General features: G+C 40.1%; 1 protein-coding gene across 2 annotated transcripts in view; it reads left to right on the forward strand.

Moving 5' to 3' along the window:
• LOC126354841 (equilibrative nucleoside transporter 1) overlaps window positions 1-22,098 on the forward strand; it is a 178,398-nt gene that overhangs the window by 89,862 nt on the left and 66,438 nt on the right. For both annotated transcript variants that reach the window (XM_050004818.1, XM_050004817.1), the window contains exon 2: window positions 15,026-15,194. In XM_050004818.1, coding sequence (XP_049860775.1) covers window positions 15,026-15,194 — 169 coding nt within the window. The remainder of the gene's footprint in view (window positions 1-15,025; window positions 15,195-22,098) is intronic.

Here is a 22,098-nt window from a genome sequence, read left to right on the forward strand (position 1 = left end):
CTCTTAAAGTTGACAGTTTGATCTCTACCTAGAAACAAACAAGAACACACAACATTAAATTAATAAAATGAAAAAAATTTCAAATGCTGAATTAACAGCTAAAAATAGAGAAGCAGACTTATAATTAATAATTGCTGGTCTTCAATTCATAATCAACATCCTTGGTCCTGGCTTCGAAACCCCCCTCCCCTCCTTGTCAAATAGGGCGGAAGAGCGGAAAGGGGTTCAGGGCACTTTCTTGCGCTTGGAGTGGGAAACTGCCCCTAAAAGGTGGAAGAACCAGCAATGATTAATGGCATGAGGATGCAGAGGGCAATGGAAACACTGCATTAAAGACACACAAAGTGTATATCCACAGGAAATGTGGTCTGTAATTGAAAAAATGTCATGATGATCTGTCCATTGGCAAAAGATTCCGGAATAGTCCCCTATTCAGATCTCTGAGGAGGGACTGCCAAGGGGGAGGTGACCACATGAAAAAGATTGAATGATCAACGAAAGGATAATGTTCAGTGAGTCAGTGGGTGGAATGTCAGGAGCTTGAATGTAGGAGGGAAGCTAGAAAATCTGGAAAGGGAAATTCAAAGACTCAACCTAGAAATTGTAGAGGTCAGTAAAGTGAGATGGAAAGAAGACAAGGATTTCTGGTCAGATGAGTATAGGGTAATATCAACAACAGCAGAATAGGTATAATGGGAGAAGGATTTGTTATGAATAGGAAGGTAGGGCACAGTGTGTGTGTTACTGTGAACAGTTCATTTATAGGGTTATTCTTAACAGAATTGACAGCGATAGTCCAGGTATACATTCCAACGTCGCAAGCTGAAGATGAAGATATAAAGCAAGTAGCCTATATGAGGATATTGAAAGGGTAATACAGTACACAAAGGGAGATGAAAATCTAATTATTATGGGGGACTGGAATGCAGTTGTAGGGGAAGGAGTAGCAGAAAAAGTTACAGGAGAATGTGGGCATGAGACAAGGAATGAGAGAGGAGATAGACTAATTGAGTTCTGTAATAAATTTCAGCCAGCAATAGTGAACATTGTTCAAAATCACAAGAGGAGAAGATATACTTTGAAAAGGCCAGGTGATGCGGGAAGATTTCAGATTACATCATGGTTCCAAAATCAGATTCTTGTTTGTAACGCGTATCCAGGAGCAGAATAGACTCAGATCACAATGTAGTAGTGATGAAGAGTAGGTTGAAATCTACGAGATTAGTGAGGAAGAATCAATAGGCAATGAAGTGGGATACAGAATTCTAGCGTATGGCGAGATACGCTCGAAGTTCTCTAAGGCTGTAGATAAAGCAATAAAGAATAGGCAGTAGAGTTGAAGAGGAATGGACATCTCTGAAAGGGCAGTCACAGAAGCTGGAAAGATAAACATAGGTACAAAGAAGAGCAGTGTGTCATCCTGAGTGGGGTGACTTCAACAGAAATATGCATAACTTCAGGTGTGCCCCAGGGCACCGTAATAGGTCCACTGCTTTTTACGATTTACATAAATGTTCTGGTTGATGGTACTGACAGCACCATTAGACTGTTTGCCGATGATGCTGTAGTCTACAGCAAAGTAGTATCACATGAAATTTGTGAATGAATCAATGAGGGTTTGCAGAAAATAAATGCTTGTTGTAATGACTGACAGTTATCTCTCAATATTAATAAGTGTAACCTACTTCGTATAAAAAGACGAAAATCCCCATTAATGTATGAGTAAAAAACAAATGCACGGCCTTTGAAAGCGATAACATCTGTCAAGTGTCTGGGTGTGACTATTCGAAATGATCTCAAATGGAATGATAGGATTACACAAGTAATGGGCAAGGTGAACTTTAGATTGCGGTTTATTGTTAGAATCCTGAATGATGTAGTCCTTCAACAAAGGAAATTGCTTCCAATACGTTAGTTCGTCCAGTATTAGAGTACTGTTCGTCTGTATGGGATCCTTACCAGTTGGGTATGATTCAAGAGTTTGAGAAAGTCCAAAGAAGAGTGGCAAGATTCATAACTTGGTACATTTAGCCGTCGTGAGAACGTTACAAATCCCATAGAAAGTTTTAAGTGGGACACACTTGCAGATAGACGACATGCTAAACAGAAGGGGCTGCTCACTAAATTTGGAAATCCTATCTTTGCTGAGGATGTAGAGTATATCTTATTACCACCAACTTTCAAATCATGCAGTGATCACCATTCAAAGATAAGGGAAGTTAGAGCTCGTTCTGAGGCGTTCAGACAATCGTTTTCCCTCGCGCAATCCATGAGTGGAACGGGGGTGGGGGCGGAGGGGAGGCGGCAAATTGTGCCCTCCGCCACACACCACTTGATGGCTAGTGGAGTATGTCGATGTAGATGTAACTGCAAAGAAACCATGGGTAACAGAAGAAATACTTCAGCTGATCGATGAAATAAGAAAGTACAAACATGTTGAGGGGTGTTCAGGAATACAGAAATAGAAGTCGCTGAGGAATAAAATAAAACAGGAAATGCACAGAAGCTAAGAGAAAATGGCTGTGTAAAAAATGTGAAGAAGTTGAAGAGAAAGAAAAAAAAAGATAGTCTGAAGGATTGGCTCAGCATATAGAAAAGTTAAAACAACCTTCAGTGAAATTAAAAGCAAGAGTGCTAACATTAATGTTGCAACCTAATTACCTTTTAAATGCAGAGGGGAAACTGGGTAGGTGGGAAGAGTACATTAAAGGCCTCTGTGAGAGGGAAGATTTGTCTGATGTGATAGTAGATGAAACAGGAGTAGATTTAGAAGAGCTCAGGCAGAATCTGAATTTAAGAGAGCTTTGGATGACTTAAGATCAAATGAGGCAGAAGGGATTCATAACATTCCATCAGAATTTCTAAAATCATTAGGGGAAGTGGCAACAAAACGACTATTCACGTTGGTGTGTAGGATGTATGAGAGTGCCAATATACCATGTGACTTTCAGAAAAATATCATTGACACAATTCTGAAGACTGCAAGAGCTGACAAGTGCAAGAATTACCGTACAATCAGCTTACAGCTCATGCATCCAAATTGCTGACAAGAATAATATATGGATGAATGGAAAAGAAAGTTGAGGATGTGTTAAATAACAATAAGTTTGGCTTTAGGAAAGGTAAGGGCACCAGAGAGGCAATTCTGACATTGCAGTTGATAATGGAAGCAAGACTAAAGAAAACTCAAGACACATTCATAGGATTTGACCTAGAAAAATTGTTTGACAATGAAAAATGGTCCAAGATGTTCAAAATTAGGAGAAAAACGGGTAAGCTATAGGGAGAGGCAGATAATGTACAAGGACCAAGAGGGAATAATAAGAGTGGAGGCCCAAGAACAAAATGTTCAGATTAAAAATGGTGTAAGACAGGGATGCAGTCTTTCGTCCCTAGTGTCCAATCTTTGCATCAAAGAAGCAATTATGGAAATAAAAGAAAGGTTCAGGATTTGTATTAAAATCAAAGGTGAAAGGATATCAGTGATATGATTTGCTGATGACATTGCTAGCCTGGGTGAAAGTGAAGAAGAATTACATGATCTGCTGAGTGGAATGGACAGTCTAATGAGTACAGAATATGGATTGACAGTAAATTGAAGAAAGAGGAAAGTAATGGGAAATAGTCGAAATGAGAACAGCAAGAAACTTAACGTGAGGATTGATGGTCACAAAGGGGATAAAGTTAAGGAATTCTGACACCTAGGCAGCAAAATAACCAGTGACAGACGGAGCAAGGGCGACATGAAAAGCAAACTAGAAGTGGCAAAAATGGCATTCCTGGCCAAGAGAACTCTATTAGTATCAAACATTTGTCGAAGAAATTTCTGAGAATATATGTTCTGAACACAGCATTGTATGGTAGTGAAATGTGGACTGTAGGGAGAACTGGGGCAGAAGAGAATTGAAGCATTTGAAATGTGGTGCTATAGGTGAGTGTTGAAAATTAGGTGGACTGATAAGGTAAGGAATGAGGAGGTTCTGTGCAGAAGTGGAGAGGAAAGGAATATGTGGAAAACACTGACAAGGAGAAGGGGCAGGATGATAGGACATTTGTTAAGACATCAGGTACTGATTTCCATGGTACTAGAGGGAGCTGTAGAGAGCAAAAACTGTAGAGAAAGACAGAAATTGGAATACGTCCAACAGATAGTTGAGGACATACTGCAGGTTGCAAGAGGTGACGAGGTTGGCACAGGAGAGAAATTCGTTTTGGGGTGTATTAAATCAGTCAGAAGACAGATGGAAGAAAAAAAAAAAAAAGAATTAGGCATCGCACAACACAACACAGTTACTGCATGGTTCAAAGCTGACAGGTGGAATCACAACTATCGGTTGACACCAAATGACTTATTGGGAAGGCAGCGTCCTTTTCTCGTACCATAATCTACCTTTACTACTGTAGTGATTGTTCGTGTCTTTGTTTTGGAAATAGAAGTTTCTTAATTACAGTCTGTTTTTATTCATTTATTTACATTTTATTTTTATGAGTAGTTTTAGGGCCGCAGCCCTATTGTCAACTACTCCCATGTAAAAATAAAACATAAAATGTATGAGTCTCATAAAAAACATAAAAGTTTTGCTAAATTACAGTATGAAAGAATTATAGTTCCATTAATTTATGTAGTGCACAATGGGAGACTGTTCCTTGCAAAGCATGAAATGTAGTTTCTGCTACTGACAGCTACGTAATCTACAAGCAAATTGCTTATTTCATTATAGGAATAAAACAGGATGATGCACATAAAGGCAGTGAAACTGTCAAGAAGCAACAATTATAAACCATACAATATAAATAATTATATAATTTACATTTGTTGTCAAGAGCAGAACTAATCTCCTGGACATATATTTGATGCAGCCATAGAAATCTTAGAATGTGTCTTATATCTATGCTTTGCAGAAAGTGCAATATGGGATCATATGGATGGCGGTATGGTAAACAAATTGTGAGATGTAACAGTCTGGCTTAAATGCACTAAAAATGAGATTTTAATGTTGATCAACACTGACAAACATTGGAAGAATATACAAAGATCAACAGAACAGTATTTGTCATTGGATCATGCTGAGTGAAGGAAAAGAACATGCTTGGCCCCTCATGCCTGTGGCCTTTCTGCTGTTAGAACACTCCCTCTCCCAATGCCCATGCAACTCCAAACTCTTTATCTCTTTCCTTATACACCTTACCAGTTATATCCTCTTGCAGAAATTTTACTCCATTGAGGGGAGGATACACAAACATGTCTGTGGCACAGCCGTTTGCAGCAACGTGGCACCATCCTATGCCAACCTGTTTATGGGCCTTGTAGAGGGAACCTGCCAAACCTCCCAAGACATTAAACACCTTATGTGGTTCAAGTTCTTTCATATATTCAAGATTTGTATTCAGAGATGAGACATCCTTTCCTGATTTCTCTACAGCATCAGCACCTCCTCAAATGCTTCCCCTGCCCCACTACTGGATCCCTACTCATCATTGTTGATGCTACTTCCCTGTACACTAATGTCCCTCATGCCCTTGGCGTTGCTGCTATTGATCACCTTCGTGCACATTGTTTCTGCACCCCCTCTGATGGCTCCATCCATACCATGGCAACTGTCACCCCTTCTACCCCAGAAAATCTCTCCAATTTGGCCTGGGTGCCTATTCACAACATATCTGTAGTGACAAGGAGAATCCCCTTGCCCATTGTGATGAACCTCTCTTGAAGACCTTCAAAGGCAGTCACTACCCCACGAAACCTAGTCCACAAACAGATTTCCTGCATCATATCCTCACCCCCGCCCTCCTCCCATTCTCTCAACAATCCTGAGAACAAGCTGCAAAGAAATTACCCCTTCATCACCCAATATTTACCAACCTGGACTGGAGCAGCTCAACCATGTTTTTCGCCAGGGCTTTGGCTATCGTTATGCCCAAAAACAAGGGACATCCTACCCATGATCTTTTCCATCCATCTTAAAGGGGTAATCCACTGCCACCCGAAGTACACAGCTTCTTGGTCCATCCCTATGCCACTCCCGCCTTCCATCCCATACCACAGGAGTCATAACCTAGTGGAAAGCCCAGATGCAAAAACCTGCTTGGTTTACACATCCAGCAATCCTGCTCCAGTCTTGTCAAAGGCTTTCCTATACTGTCAGAGGCAGGCTCACCTGCACATTCTGCATAGCATTATATGTGGGCATAACCACCAAACAGCTGCCCACCAGAATGAACGGCTGCCTCCAAAATCTACCCAAGAACAGGGTTGACCACCCAGGGGTGCTAAAAGTCGCGAGGCGCAACATCCTCGAGTTCAGTAGCTGCATCACAATCCATGCCATCTGCATCCTTCCTTCAAGCACCAGTTTTTCTGAGCTAAACAGGTGGGTGTTAATCTTTCAACATGTCCTTCACTCCTACATTCCTACTGGTGTCATTCTCCGCTGATCCACTGTGCACATGCCGTCTACGCAACAGTCTCCCCTTTCTCTGTACTCTCATCCCTTCCCATTTGACACCTCCATGTCATTGTTGTTAGGTCCTTGCACGAACTAACTGGCTTCAGTGGTAGTGTGTCCCATGCCTTCTCCATACACCTGCTACCCACACCCCCTATTCCTATTCCAGACACTGGCTACCCTACTCTGAACTGCTAGCTACACTCCCCAACCCCTTTCTACCACTTCCCACACTGGACTCACATTCAGGAGGACGACGGTTCAATCCCGTCTCCGGCCATCCTGATTTAGGTTTTCTGTGATTTCCCTAAATAATTTCAGGCAAATGGTGGGATGGTTCCTTTGAAAGGGCATGGCCTATTTCCTTCCCAATCCTTCCCTAACCCGAGCTTGCGCTCCCTCTCTAATGACCTCGTTGTCGACGGGACGTTAAACACTAACCACCACCACCACTTCCCTACTCATCTCTCTCTGTCCACCCGGTCCATCTGCCATACTGTTATCCTGGAATTTTGTGTTCAGCCAGTGCAGTGTAGCTGCTTAGGGATGTTTTTTTTAGCTGCTCATCAGAGGTTTTTTCTGGAAGCTAGCAAGTTTCCATTCTTTTTGTGTGCCTGTCAGTGACTCAGTGCTTCAATATTTGCTTAGTGGTCCCCTTGACTCGTAAAGAGTTAAAAAAAAAAACACTCTTCAAATCCATGTACATATAAAATTGTATTCAAATGGACTTTTGCTGACGCAAGTAAATGAGGAACAGCTGGCTGGCATATGAACAAGATCATCTGTAATGCCTGTATGAGATATAATAAAGTAACGGTTGTAATCAGATTAAAAGGCTAGAATTTAAAAATAACAACAAAAATAAAAATGAACTGTAGCAAAACAAATAATTTATTAAGTACATACTTGCAAATAGAATTATCTTTTAAAAATAATGGAAATGATCATGTTGAGTTGCTTCTGTAGGAATAATCTTGAATACTGAATGAAAGAGAGCGCATAGAAAATATCCTGCAGTGTTTTACGGATTTTGGTGTGTACAAACCTTGATTATGATAACTTGTTGTGTACGTAAGTGATGAATTAGATCAAGTAGCAGATAATTCCTCCAATAGAATTTTTGGAATATTGTAAACTGGGTTCAGGATATCATCCAACCTTCGGAATAGGAAAACAATGGAACTCCAGTTGCTGACATGTGTAGATGTAATGTGGATGAGGGATTAATTATAACATTGATGAAACATTAGTATAAATACAAAACTATTGTAATTTTTTGTTGATCTGCACCACTTAGTACACTGAGGTAACAGAAGTCCATATATACCACCCAGTATCATGTTGGATCTCCTTTTGCCTGACTTAGTGCACCAACTCAATGTAGCATGAACCCAAAAGTTGTTGGAAATTCTCTACGAAAATATTGAGCCATGTCGCCTCTATATCCAACAACAATTGTGAAAGTGTTGTCAGTGCAGGATTTTGTGCACAAACTGACTTTTCGGTTATGTCCCACAAATGTTGGATGGAATTCATGTTGGGCCAAATCTTTTGCTTGATTTGTCCAGAATGTTCTTCAGACTAATCACGAGCAATTGTAGCCTGATATCGTGGCACATTGTCATCTATAAAAATTTCATCGTTGGTTGGGAATATGAATTCCATGAATGGCTGCAAATTGTCTGCGACTAGCCAAATGTAACCATAGTTGGACTGGAGGACCCATCCATTCCATGTAAACACAGTCAACTCCATTATGGAGCCACCACCAGCTTGCACAGTGCATTGTTGACAACTGGGTCCATGGCTTCATTGGCTTCATTAGATCTGCGCCACATTTGAACCCATCATTAGCTGTTACCAACTGAAATCGGACTCATCCGAGCAGGCCATGGTTTTCCAAGTGTTTGTGGTCCAACCATCATGGTCATGAGCCAGGGGGGGCATTGCAGCCAGTGTATTGCTATTAGCAAAGGCACTCGTGTTGGTCATCTGCTGCCATAGCCAATTAACTCCAAATTTCACCACACTGTCCTAATGGATACATTCATAGTTACTTAGTGGAGATGTCATCACCTAAAGCACATTTGAGGAGACTTATAATGTGCATTAAGTGATGTTGTCCACAAAACATTTTGTTGACCGTAAACTGAGCATGATCTTGGAGCCATGAATATTCAGTTTGGCTGCCTACATGGAAGTTTGGCCGGCATATCCCCATAATTTTTTGTGTTTAGTGTTATCTTAATGAACCCATTTATCATCCACAGTCACAATGTGATGCATAAATCCCTTCTGTTTTTGCATCTAAAGCAAATGTTCACAAACACACAAACGCTGTTCACCGTCTCTTGGTTTCAGCTCTCATGGGACTCAAGTTCCTTCTTTCTGAATCATGCACATAGCCTTGAGGTGTTTTGAAATGGCTTGCTGTGTCACTCCCTCCAATCATGCCAATTCTTCTTGAGTTTGACGCGAGTCTTCACTTAGCAATGTCTCCAATTCTGCATCTATGAAAACATTCTCTCTTCCACCACTATGCTGATCTACGACATTAAAATCACCATTCTTGGAGTGTTGAAACCACTCACGACACAATCTTTCGCTAATAATGTCCTTACCATATGTACTTGAGAGCATTCGATGAGACTCAGCTGAAGTTTTCTTCATATTGAAACAAAACAGTAACACCTCCCACAAATGATGAGAATTAGACTTGTAAACTGACATTTTCAATCAAGAACAACTTTATGATGCAGACACAAATCTAATGTTTGAATGAGGTTATGTTGACGGAGGTCCAAGCTAACTGCCTGATGTGTGCAATCTGTTTCTTTCGACCGCTACTTACTGTTGTCGCCACCTATCCGCAAATGGCGGAAGCAAAGTTCCACAACTTGTAACTTGTCAAGGCCAATTGCTGTTTGACCTACTGGTTAGTAAATAAAAAAGTTCTTTCGAACTATGAGACCAACTGTGCGATTGGGTTGAAACTAAGTGAAACAGAACAGAGTATATAATTTCTGTTGTATACAGAAGACATCACAAATGGTGAAAATAGGATCCATTGTGTCTTACCCCAGTAGTTGCAGGGCTAAGATAAGGCTGCAACCTGTCTTCACTGTTGTTCATATTATTTATGAATCATATGTTGAAAACAATAGACTGGATGGGTGAGATCAAGATATGTGAACACAAAATAAGCAGTCTTGCATATGCGGATGACTTAGTTGTGATGGCAGATTCGATTGAAAGTTTGCAAAGTAATATTTCAGAGCTAGATCAGAAATGTAAGGACTATGGTATGAAGATTAGCATCTCCAAAACGAAAGTAATGTCAGTGGGAAAGAAATATAAACAGATTGAGTGCCAAATAGGAGGAACAAAGTTAGAACAGGTGGACAGTTTCAAGTACTTAGGATGCATATTCTCACAGGATGGCAACATAGTGAAAGAACTGGAAGCAAGGTGTAGCAAAGCTAATGCAGTGAGCGCTCAGCTACGATCTAATCTCTTCTGCAAGAAGGAAGTCAGTACCAAGACTAAGTTATCTGTGCACCTTTCAATCTTTTGACCAACTTTGTTGTATGGGAGCAAAAGCTGGGTGGATTCAGGTTACCTTATCAACAAGGTTGAGGTTACGGATATGAAAGTAGCTAGGATGATTGCAGGTACTAGTAGATGGGAACAATGGCAGGAGGGTGTCCACAATCAGGAAATCAAAGAAAAACTGGGAATGAAATCTATAGATGTAGCAGTCAGGATGAACAGGCTTAGATGATGGGGTCATGTTACATGCATGGGGGAAGCGAGGTTACCCAAGAGACTCATGGGTTCAGCAGTAGAGGGTAGGAGGAGTCGGGGCAGACCAAGGAGATGGTACATGGATTTGGTTAAGAATGATTTTGAAGTAATAGGTTTAACATCAGAAGAGGCCCCAATGTTAGCACTGAATAGGGGATCATGGAGGAATTTTATAAGGGGGCTTTGCTCCAGACTGAACGCTGAAAGGCATAATCAGTTTTAAATGATGATGATGACGATGATGTGGCATATAGAAGTGTGGTACTCCCCTTACTATTCACTGAATAGATTAGCAGCTTACTTTAAATGTACAGAAATGTAAAAATGTGCAATTTGCAATACAAACTCAATGAGTCACAGTTGGAATTGCCTTACTCATGCAAATACCTGGGTGTAACAATTTTTAGGTGGCCTATAAGAAATGGAATGACCACCCCAGCTAAGTCATTGGTAAAGCGTGTGGAAGACTGTGGTTCATTGGTAGGATAATAGGAAAATGTTATCAGTGTGCAGAGGAGATTACTTACAAAGCAATTGGTGACTCATCCTAGAATATTACTGAAGTGTGTGGGGCCCTTGCCAAATAGAACATGAAAAATGCAAAAGAAGGGCAGCACAAATGGTCACAGGTTTGTTTAACACATTGGGCAGAAAGTTACAAAGATGATGAAAAATCTGAGCAAGCAGACATTTGGAGATAGATGCCATCTACACCACAAAAGTGTGCTTACAAAGTTTTGAGAACTTGCATAAGTGTGGTCTGTAGGAACACACAACAACTCCCTACATATTCCTCCTGTAGGAATCATGAAGTCTAATTACTGCATGCACAGAGGCATTTAAGGAGTCACTTTTCCCACGCTTCACATGTGAATGGAACAGCAAGAATCCCAAAAAGCTGGTAGGATGGAAAATACCTCCTGCATGGATTTCACAGTGGTTTGCTGAATGTAGAAGTAGATGACATTGTTGGTTTTCTGAGGCAGTGTACAAACAACACTGTTGTTCATAGGAAAATCAAATAATTAGACTATTGTAGCAGTGTACAAGATGTCTCGCAGGTGATCAATGCTCAGTGCAGAGAGTAGCACTTGATGTTCAGCATAAACATCATAATATTCATAATTTGACAAAAAATACTCAGTGTTGTTTTACACCAGAATTGAACTCTATCTAGTGTAGTTATCACTACAAAAATCTAGTTATGATGAAGACTAATATCAGACTGTGATGCATTCGAAGAATAATGAAGTATTGTCTCATGTGCATATGAAGTCATATATAAACACTCATCCTATCTGTTGAGTATCTTTCATCATTTTTCATTCTCATACGATTTCATATTAATGTAACTGTGTGATTTTTCTAACACTTGTTCAGTCAGTGCAAGACTTTGACAGCAGTGCTCAGTAATTTGCACTGGAAGATGCTGCAACAAAGTTTATGTGAGCCACATAAAAGCCTAATCCTAAAATTCCAATGTTGTGCATTTCAAAATGTGCCAGGAAACATATTACTTCCTCCCACATATATCTAACACAAAAGATTTGATGTGGACATTGAAGAATTATAAACTTAAAATGGGTATGTGCCAAAAGTCCTTGCACACTATCATGGAATGGAGCAGAAAGGGGGTGAAAGATACTCGTACACTACTTACCATCCACTGTACAATGTACGGTGGCTTGCAAGGTATTTACAAGAATGAAAGAAGACACTTCCCTTGTTATTACAAAAATCATTTGGAACATTCTAATCCCTCTATGGCACCTGCATGTGATACCAACACAAAAGGTTGACTGAAGTGTGGTACGAGCTAAGTGTGAATGAGCTGTCTGTGTCACTGAGGTGTATGACTTCCATCATGTTCCCCCTGAGCAATTACTTTCAAGCAGCTGTTGCAATTTGTGTCAGGCATAGTCACTGTACGTTCCAAAGTGAATTTATTAACAAAATGTAGCTTTTGGACAGTTTAGTTCCTCAAAAGATAACTTAAGTTATATGCCGATTTATTTTTCACAGTTTCCATGGGACTATTTGAGCCAGGAAAACTTATAAAAATAAGGAAATAAAATATTAGGGCATTATACGTAAATGAATAGAAACTTGCACTTTACTGCATTAAACTGCTGTTGGGAACTTCTGTATAGAATGAAGAGCCTTTGAACTCGAATTTCAATACCTGTAGCTCATTTCTCAAATTTTTCAATTCTGCAGAAAGCCTGTTGGAAGTACAATTTACAGGATAGTACACTTATTTCGGAACAATATTTGAGGTAGTGGTATCAAAATATATTTTTTTTCTGTCAAACATTACCAGGGTGAATGCCGCAGTTTCCTCCTAATGAGCCTGTATTCTTCATCAGCCATTTGACATCCATTGCTAGCAAAGGCCTTCTCAAGATGGAATGGCAATGTAAGAATTCCACGACGTTTGAACGGTGGCCAGCTCAAAATTCACTAACTGACACTGCACATTGTTCAAGTTCTTCTTTTCTTAGATAAGAATGTTATAGAAAGCGCACAGAGCTGCCCATGTAGCCTATACAATTTGAGGTAGTGGTTGTCGTACTCAGTTCAAGCCATCACTTTACATGCTTCCTGGAACAGATCAAACTGATCAGCTTTTTCTTTTAGAAGTGTGCTGTTCCCTTTACAAGGATGTAACTAACATTAATGTATAAGTTTCTGAAGTCTTTAAAGTATAAAATTACTTCAACTGTGCATATGTCAAATAGATAATTCAAAAAATGAAGCCCTCCAAGTAAGTACTACAAAAAAGAAAAAAGAAATTTGTAGCGGGCTGATAAGTGACTGAATGTTGAAATAGTGCACAAGAATAGATGGATTGTGTGCAGATGATCTGCCAAACCACTAATGAATCCATGCTTTTTTTGCCAATGCAGAAGACATGATGGATTAGGTAGTGCAGCTTTACAGATATGAACAGTCATGCAGTGCTCTGGCTCTTGTGCTGTCATAACAAAGGCAGAACGTGATTATTGAAGGGAGTTAGAAGGACTCACTATAGTAATTCCTTAAATATGTTACTGAGTCTTCAGCTCTTTGGGGAACCATCAAGCTAATTTCTGTACGAGGTGAGAAGTATTTATTTACTGCTGTGATGATATATGGGAAGATTCTTTAAAATCATGGAGACATGGCCATGATGATAGGCAAGTTTGCTAGAAACATTGCGAGTCATGATAATGCTTCTTCTGCCATTAAGTAAACACTGAAAAGGGCAGCTGAAACATCACTTCCACGAAATGTGATGCAACTGCCTGTGCATGGCAATTGGGTACAGTATTGCCTGTAGCTTGTGTCTCATGACTATGTTGTTGCAATAACTGACAGGGAATAAGGAGACCTTCCTCATCCTTTTACAGTTACATCAGTATCGATTAAAATGTCTGGAAACATGTGAATATTTCTGCTGAACTGCAAGCTTCAGCAAAGTCTTCTCAACATATTCTCTTTCATGCTCCATGCAGTAGTTCATGTTTTCAAGTGAGTGCAATACATGGAAAGAAGTCATTTTTATTTCCCACCAGAAATGTGTGAAATACAGTACCTTGGAGCCAGCCACCACTCCAGGACGTACCATTCCATCTTTGATGATCTGAAGGCAATTGGCATGTCTGGCTCTCTTAAAAAGTCAATGTACGTTAACTATAGTGTTCGATTCTGATAAAACTTATGATCCAGATTGGTGAGCAGTATTTTCTGGTAGCTTCAGGAAGGTACTTTGCAAGATATCTTTCTGTATTTACATTGTTCTCTTTTTCTCATTATTATTTTAGCCACCAAATTGGTGACCATTGTATATGAGAGGACAGTATTCCTCAGTGTAGTGTTTAATTATGAACATTTTCACAATTTTACTCCAGGCATGACATCTGTTATAATCATTGTATACATGAATGTAATTTTCTTCTTTTCTTTTCGCTTTGCAAATTAAATCCATGTGCAAAATGGATGGCTACAGCAATGGACAGAAGCTTCTTATTATTTTAGGTCTAAATGGCTGTAATTATTGTAGTATGAAAATCATATTGTAAATGTGATTGTGTCCAGAATAAAAAGAAATGTATATTATGCCAGTTTCATTTCTGCATTGACAAAAAGTTATTTTTTCCAAGCGATGATATTTTTGTCCATCAATGGCAGCAAAATTGTTGTAATTTGTGAATTACTATCTCAGCTGTGACTGTTCAACTGTTTATTCAGTAATCAAACAGTGGAAACTCCCAGTAGGAATATCAACAGTGTAGGAAAAGATAGATTGCTACTTTCCAGCATCTCGGGCTGGAATTCCAGTCCGAGATGCTGGAGTTGGCGATCTTTCGTGTGTGTGTGTGTGTGTGTGTGTGTGTGTGTGTGTGTGTGTGTGTGTGTGTGTGTGGCCAAAAGCCACATGTAGTGTCTTTTAATAATGCTTGTCTGCAACTTGACGCGTCGTCTTCATGGGGTAATTAGCAATCTGTCTTTTCCGAAATTGCTGATCCAGTAATTCATCTATGCGGAAGAAACGGCATGTCTTGATGAAACAAGAGGAAGGCTACAATGTTGGTCAACAGTAGTAAAAACTTTTTATTGAAATCTTATTCTTCTGTAGTCTTCTGTAGAAAATTTAGTTTTCCGTGAAGTCCATTCCTGATGTCCTGCTAAAATAATGATTTCCTCTATTGTATTGATATTTCATTATATGTATTTGTTTAGATAATTTTTAAGACTTCTCTGTTACTTATTTTGCACTGGTAATTTTTTTTTAGCAGGAGCAGAAGGTTATGAAAAGCAGCCACTGTTTGAAAGAGCGGGTAGTGCTGAGCCTGTACGGTTGACTCCTGCGTGGGAAGAGACAAATCTGCCCAACGATGAGCTTAACTTCAAGGGTGTCACAATGGAAAGAGCAGATCTTGAGATGAATCCACCAATAGACAGGCAAGTTTTATACCTAGTTTTTATACCAATAAGGGTGCACAAGATGGAGATTTTGAGCTTTTAACAAAAATAAGCTAGTATTTGCTCACTACATTAGACATAAGGTATTACATCCTTCCCTCTAATGAGTCAGTTTGAGGTGCTGATCTCTACCAAAACTGAAAATAAGCTGGTGAGACAAATACCACCTTTCTGAAATCCTTCATGTACTCTGATGGGGGGGAAGCAAGAGCAAAAGGGTGTGAATCAGTTAATTGTTGGCAGTTCAAACACATGCCAAATATTGGAACCCTCTAGAGATATGCAAAGAAGGGATAAGAAGGATCACCTTGTACATTCAGTACGTGTGCTTGGAGGCCTCATTCAGCTGTCGTGGTGCGAGTCATTCCAGCAACTGGCAGAGAAAGTTGAGGGCACCATCTTTGCTCACAGAATTTTGGTGAAGTTCACAGACTGCATCATTGTCTGTAGAACTGATCATGACCCCCTGGTTAAGAGTCACTTGGAAGGCTTGAGTTAGAAACTTCTAAGGTTCAGCAAAAAGCTAGGCTTCGACTTCTTAGACTGTTTCCATAGAGTTCATAACTCCTAAATGAATCAGGGGTACATTGCACACCAGAAGGTGCTAACGATGTATCTGACTCTGTGTGGGCTGCACACAAGGCTTTTATTATTATTATTGGGTAAAGTGGTTCTCCATTCAGTCCAAATAATGAGAGTTGTGAGACACTATGAAGTATAGTCTAAGATCCAAAGATGAAGAAATGTCCCCCTGCCCCTCCTCCGCTCCTCACTCACAGATAAGACTTAAAATCATAGTGATCAAGTGCCAAAGCATTCACAGTTACAGAATTTGAAACATTCCTAAGAAGTTGATGGAACTAACACAATACTAAGTATAGCAAACTGAATAAAATGTGAAATTGGCAGCAGTGAGATTTCTTTGGATAGGTTTGAATGTGTATTGAAAGAATAGGCTAATGGGAAATATATTTGTGGTGTACTTACTCAGTAAAAAATAAACTCAAACCCACCGAGATAAAATTTGATATTGCATGCAAGACCTAGTTTCACAAGTGAGTGTAAACATATAATTGCATTCTTCTGTTGACCACCGACTCACCCCCAAATGTAACTGAAAACTTCAGAGAGAATGTCAGCTTTCTAGTACATATGTTTGCAAATTGTACTGTTATAACAGAGAGGGAGCCTAATGTCCAGCCATCAACTTTGGTAATTACAGTTTGCCAAGTGGTAGGCATGAAAGGACATCCTGCTGAACAATACTAAATGCCTTCTCTGTGAAGACTACATAGGTCAGACATTTTGGAAGCCAACTCATGATGGACATATATTAGATCTGGTGGCGACAAATAGACATGACCACCTTGAGCAGGGACGGCCACTGCATGCCAAACTGCGCGCATGTACACATGTGCTGCACGCGTGCCGTCCAGGGCTCGGTCCGCCTCGCCACTACTCGGCTTTCCTCGGTCTTTCGCGGCACTGCTCAGCATGGCCCGACATTAGACTAGCTGTGCGATGCGACATCTTTTCATCTGGCATAGGGTGCATTAGTTGATTCGTAGTGGCAGCCATGTTTATTCCTCGCTATTTGTTAGCGATTCGTAGGAAGTTTATAAGTGCTGTACAGTGGTTGTTGCAATGGAACACATGCTCACAAAGAGGCGGGGTAGTGACACAACGTCACGAGTCTTCAGAGCTGAATGGGAATTGCAATATTTTTTCGAAGAGAAGGATGAAAATTCTCAATGTCTATTATGCAGTCGCATACTCGCAGGGCACCGCAAATTTGCAATAGAATGGCATTATAACACCACACACAAAGGACTTAATGATTTAGTTGTGTTAATAGATCAAACAAGTTGGCGGAATTAAGAAGACGTAGTGTTATGCAGCGAGATGGACCAAACGCGAGTACCACTTGCAAATCTTTGTGTTTCTGATGTTTGTATTTGTACATATTTGTCGTTAGAATTTGAATTTAGAGTTTACTCAATTTTTGTTTCCTTTTTTTAGCCTGCAACCAAACGTAGCGACCTGTCTTTCAGAGCAAGCTACAAAATAGCGCTCAAAATTGCAAGAGCGAATAAGCCTTACAGTGATGGTGATTTTGTTGAGGCGGCGGAACTCTTGACGCCATTGGAAGTAAAGAAGTTCAGTGAAATTAGTCTTTCCAAGCAGATAATAGCTCGCCGCATAGCTGGTATGGCAGCGGATGTCTACAGGCAGTTAATTGATAGGGTCTGCAACTTTATTGCATTCTCGATTGCTTTGGACGAGTCAACCGACATTTCTGACACAGCACAACTAGCGATTTATGTTGGTGGAGCCGACACAAATTTGCAAGTGATGGAAGAACTGTTAGATTTAGTACCAATGAAACACACAACAAGGGGTGCTGACTTGCTAAAAGCAGTTGAAGAGGCCGTTGGCCTGAATTGGGAAAATGTTAGTTTCAGTCACCACAGATGGAGCGCCAGCAATTCGAGGTGCTCAAAATGGGCTTGTAGCACTGTTGCATAAAAAAACTAGGACGATTGACAGAAGATTTGTATGGAATTCATTGTTTTGTACACTAAGAAGCTCTTTGTGCTAAGTATGCAAATTTGGAGCACGTGATGAAGTTAGTAGTCACCATAGTACGTTTTTTGAAGTCGCATGACTTAGTACACCATCAGTTTCAACAGTTTCTCATGGAACTGAACGAAGAGTTCAGAGATGTTATTTACCACTGGGAAATACGTTGGTTAAGTTGATGATCATGCCTCGAAAGATTTTTCAATTTAAGACTCGCTATTGTTGAGTTCCTCAAGGAAAAAGGAAAGGCAGAGCCAAAATTAGAAGATCCAAAATGGACTGCAGACCTCGCCTTTTTAGTTGATCTGACTGCACACTTGAACGCTCTCAATAAGATTTTGCAAGGTGTTTAGCAGCTTATTTCTGATCTGATGAAAAAAGTGGATGCATTTAATAAGAAACTCGCATTGTGGAAGGAACAACTCATGAAAATGAATATCGCCCATTGCCCTACGCTCTCTAAAGTCAGGGAGAACGCAACTTCTGACTAATTTGTTTCTGTGTTGGAGGCACTACAGGCACAATTTTCGAAACATTTTCAGGACACTGCCAGTCTGACATCTGTTTTTGAAGTATTTTCCAGACCCTTTGCCGTTTCAGTTGAAAGTTATCCAGTGCATTTGCAAATGGAATTGTTGATCTGCAGTCTATTTCCCGTTTAAAGGACAATTTTTTTTACGTAAAAACTGTCCAGGAATTTTACGAAGGTTTTTCTTGGGAAGAGTTTCCCCGTCTCCACAATGAGGCTGCAAAAGTTATATCAGTGTTTGGATTGACATACGTGTGTGAAAGGTTTATTTCGATTATGAAACTAAATAAGTCAGGATTATGTGGCAATCTGAGTGACGAAAATATGAGAAACTGTCTGCGTTTGTCCGTGTACCGTCAGTTTGTGCCGGATATGTACTTTATTATGTCTACAGTGAACCAAAAATAATTAAATTAATGGTGATAATTTTGTTGTATTTGTCATATGTTTTGTTGAGAATTGTAGTTATTGCAAATTTTGTGCAGTAGTTCCAGAATATAAAATTTGCTTGTTTCACATGTAGTTGGAATCGCTTATTCCACATCATACTGCTTGTTGTAGACTACTTTCAAGTCTGTTTCTATATCTCAGCTTAAATGTTGTAAGAATTTTGCGAATGATGATGTGAGAAGCATGATATTGTTGGTGTAATGCAGTTTCAAACCCAGTGTTGTTGTTATTTTTCTGTAGGTGTATGAACAGCCAACAAAGATTCATTGCTCAACATGATGTGTTGTACAGAGCTTAATATTACCAAATGTCGTAATATGAAACTAAGCCACATGGTAGCAGGGCAGTGTTCCTTACGCGAATGCACTGTTGAGTGCGGCATGTTCGTAGTTCCATGCATGCACGCGCAGTCAGCCGGTGAGGTAGTGGGGGACATGTGACGTCAGAAGGGAGCAAACCGCATGCGTGTGAAAGCTCGGCACGCGTGCATGCACACGTGCCACGTTCTTGGCCGTTCCTGACCTTGAGAATTTCCTCACTGAGTTTATTATTGAGCAAAATTGCTTGTAGCACCAGTAGTTACCAAAGTACAAAAGGCAAATACAACAAATACAAAGAGTTACATATGCAGTAAAGTAGGTAAAGAGGCAGTAACATCGAATCTCAGTGAGGAACATAAAACATTAGCTCTGAGCAGTAGGTTGTAGAGAAATTGTGGCTGAAATTTTAGAAGACTAGTTGGCCAAGCTAAGGATGAATGTATTTCTTAGTAGAACAGTTTGTGATGAGAGGGATCCCTCTCTGGTATACAGTCTCTGAGAAGAAACATGAGAACCGTATAATAGGTACAAAACAAAGCATAGGAATATAGGTAGAAATGTGACAAAAGCAATGCATTGTCTGTCAGAAGTGCAATGCATGAAGCCTTCAATGGCTACCATAGCAGAGTCTTATTGAAAGGCCTTTTGCAAAGTCCAAAGACGTTCTGGTTATATATAAAGGCCGTTAGTGTAACCAAAGTTCCTGCCCGTATTCAACACCATAATATGTTGTAGGTCACTTGAACAAATAACATACTCAGTAGTTGGAGGAAAGTACAGGTCACATCTGTCTACACGAAGGCTAGCAGAAATGGCCCGCTTAGCTACCATCCAGTATCCTTTACATCTGCCTGTTGTAGAATCTCAGAACATGTTCTGACCTTAAACATAATGAGATATCTCGAACAGAATGAGTGGCTCCTTGCCAACCAGTATGAATTCAGAAAATGTTGGTCATGTAAAACACAAGTTGCACTTATCTCACATGACATCCTGAGAACCATATCTCAAGGCAGTCAGATAGATTCAGTATTCATTGACTCCCAGAAAGCATTTTGTTCTATGAGATATCAAGCAAAACTTGTGACTGGATTGAAGATTTCTTGAATGGAAGAATGTTATTTTGAATGGAGAATCATGGATAGGTTTTTAGAAATATCTTCAGGTAAGTGTGTTGGGGCCCCTTGTTTTTCAGGATGTTTATTAATGATCTTGCAGAGAATATTAATAATAGTAACATCAGACTTTGCATGTGATGCATTCATTGGTAAAGAAGTACTGTCTGAAAAAAGCTGTGCAAATTTGGAAATAATATATGATCTAAAATGAGAAAGCGCCCTCCTACCAAAGATGTGCAGATACTCTTTTACTTTATCAGTAACTGAAGGCATAACATCATTCGTCAGCAGTGTTGATATATTTTACTGCCGTGCCTAAAACACCTGACTTGCTACATTCTTTGATAAATGTTTCTCAGTTTTCCTGCCACATCAGATTTGTTTGTTAACTCGAGTTTGTAATGATTTTCTTTCTCATCATATCAGAAGTCAACTGTCATAAGTCGTGGGGATCTCTTATGTAGTTGACCAATTTATGTTATGGGGATACCTTATTTTATTGCATGCTCTCTGATAACTTTCTAACACATCTACAGTACTGTGACAAAAGTTTGTCCTTTCAGTAACGTAACAATTTCTCTGAAGCATTTCAGTAGTCATTAAATAAAAGTTCTCTTATTTTATCACAGCTTCTAGGGTATTAATAAGACCTCTATCTTGAAAAGTTGAAAATCCAGTTTTCAAGGAAATTGCAAGTGGCACACAAAAAGTTCAACATGCAGCATAAACTTACAGGCAGGCCAGTTTCAAAGAGTAGAACTAGACATAGTTACAGGCAGAAGCTAATCAGAGGACTGTCGGCTGTGAGGAAGATCTTTTGAAAGGTTGCTGTCCCCCCCCCCCCCTCCCCCCCCTCCCCCCCGAACCACCCTCCTCTCTCCTTCTAGAATGGCCTTCCTCCCCCCCGAACCACCCTCCTCTCTCCTAGAATGGCGGTCCCAATCATGGGGCTAGTTCTACCAATAAATCTGTAAGATAAAAGTTGTTTTATTAGTCTGATCTCTCTCCCTGAATAGAATGCAAAAAGAAAGAGTAACAAAAGAAGTTTGTTTGTATACACTGATAGGTTGATGAGACCTAGGAAGAGCAAAGAAATGATGGCAACAAGTTAGTCTGTAGCCAGAACAAATGAGTCACCTCCTTCTTTAAAGAAGAAGATACAAAAATAAATAAATAAATAAATGAAATGAAATGATCGTATGGCTTTGTTGGCCAGGAGGCCCCGTGCAGGGGAGTTCGGCCACCGTGTTGCAAGTCCTTTTTAATTTACGCCACTTCGGCGACTTGTGGGTCAGTGATGATGAAAATGATGATGGACACACAACACCCAGTCCCCTGCCGGGAATCGAACCTGGGCCCCTTGCATGGTAAGCGGAAACGCTACTGCTACACTATGGAGGCGGACAGAAGAAGGCACAGTTTTCAAATGATACTGTGAGTAAGTGCCGCAGAAGCAGTATGTGGGAGGACAAGCAACAAAAAGAGATGGAAAGAAACACCCTGGTGGAATGATAAAAGGAAGGATATAGTACAGAAGAAGAATACATCCTTTAGGGTATGGTTCCAGAAGAGAACAGTGGAGACAAGAGAAGAGTATCAGGCAAGCAAGAAAGAAGCAAAAATAGTGGTGGCAGAGGAAAGAAGAAAGTGGATGGAACAGTGGGCCAGAATGATGGAGAAGGATAGTGAATGTTCAAAAAAGGAAAGGCGTTATATGGGATGATTAAAAGTAAGAGGAAGAACAGTACAACAGATTATGCTTGAAAGGTGAACAAAAGTGGACAAGTTGTAGAGAATGAGGAGGAACTCAAGAACATGTGCAAGGAGTGTTTTGAAGAATTCCTGAACCCGAATGGAGACCTGGATGAGGAGTAACAAGCAGAGGA

This window comes from Schistocerca gregaria, chromosome 3, assembly GCF_023897955.1.
Source record: "Schistocerca gregaria isolate iqSchGreg1 chromosome 3, iqSchGreg1.2, whole genome shotgun sequence".
NCBI lineage: Eukaryota > Metazoa > Arthropoda > Insecta > Orthoptera > Acrididae > Schistocerca > Schistocerca gregaria.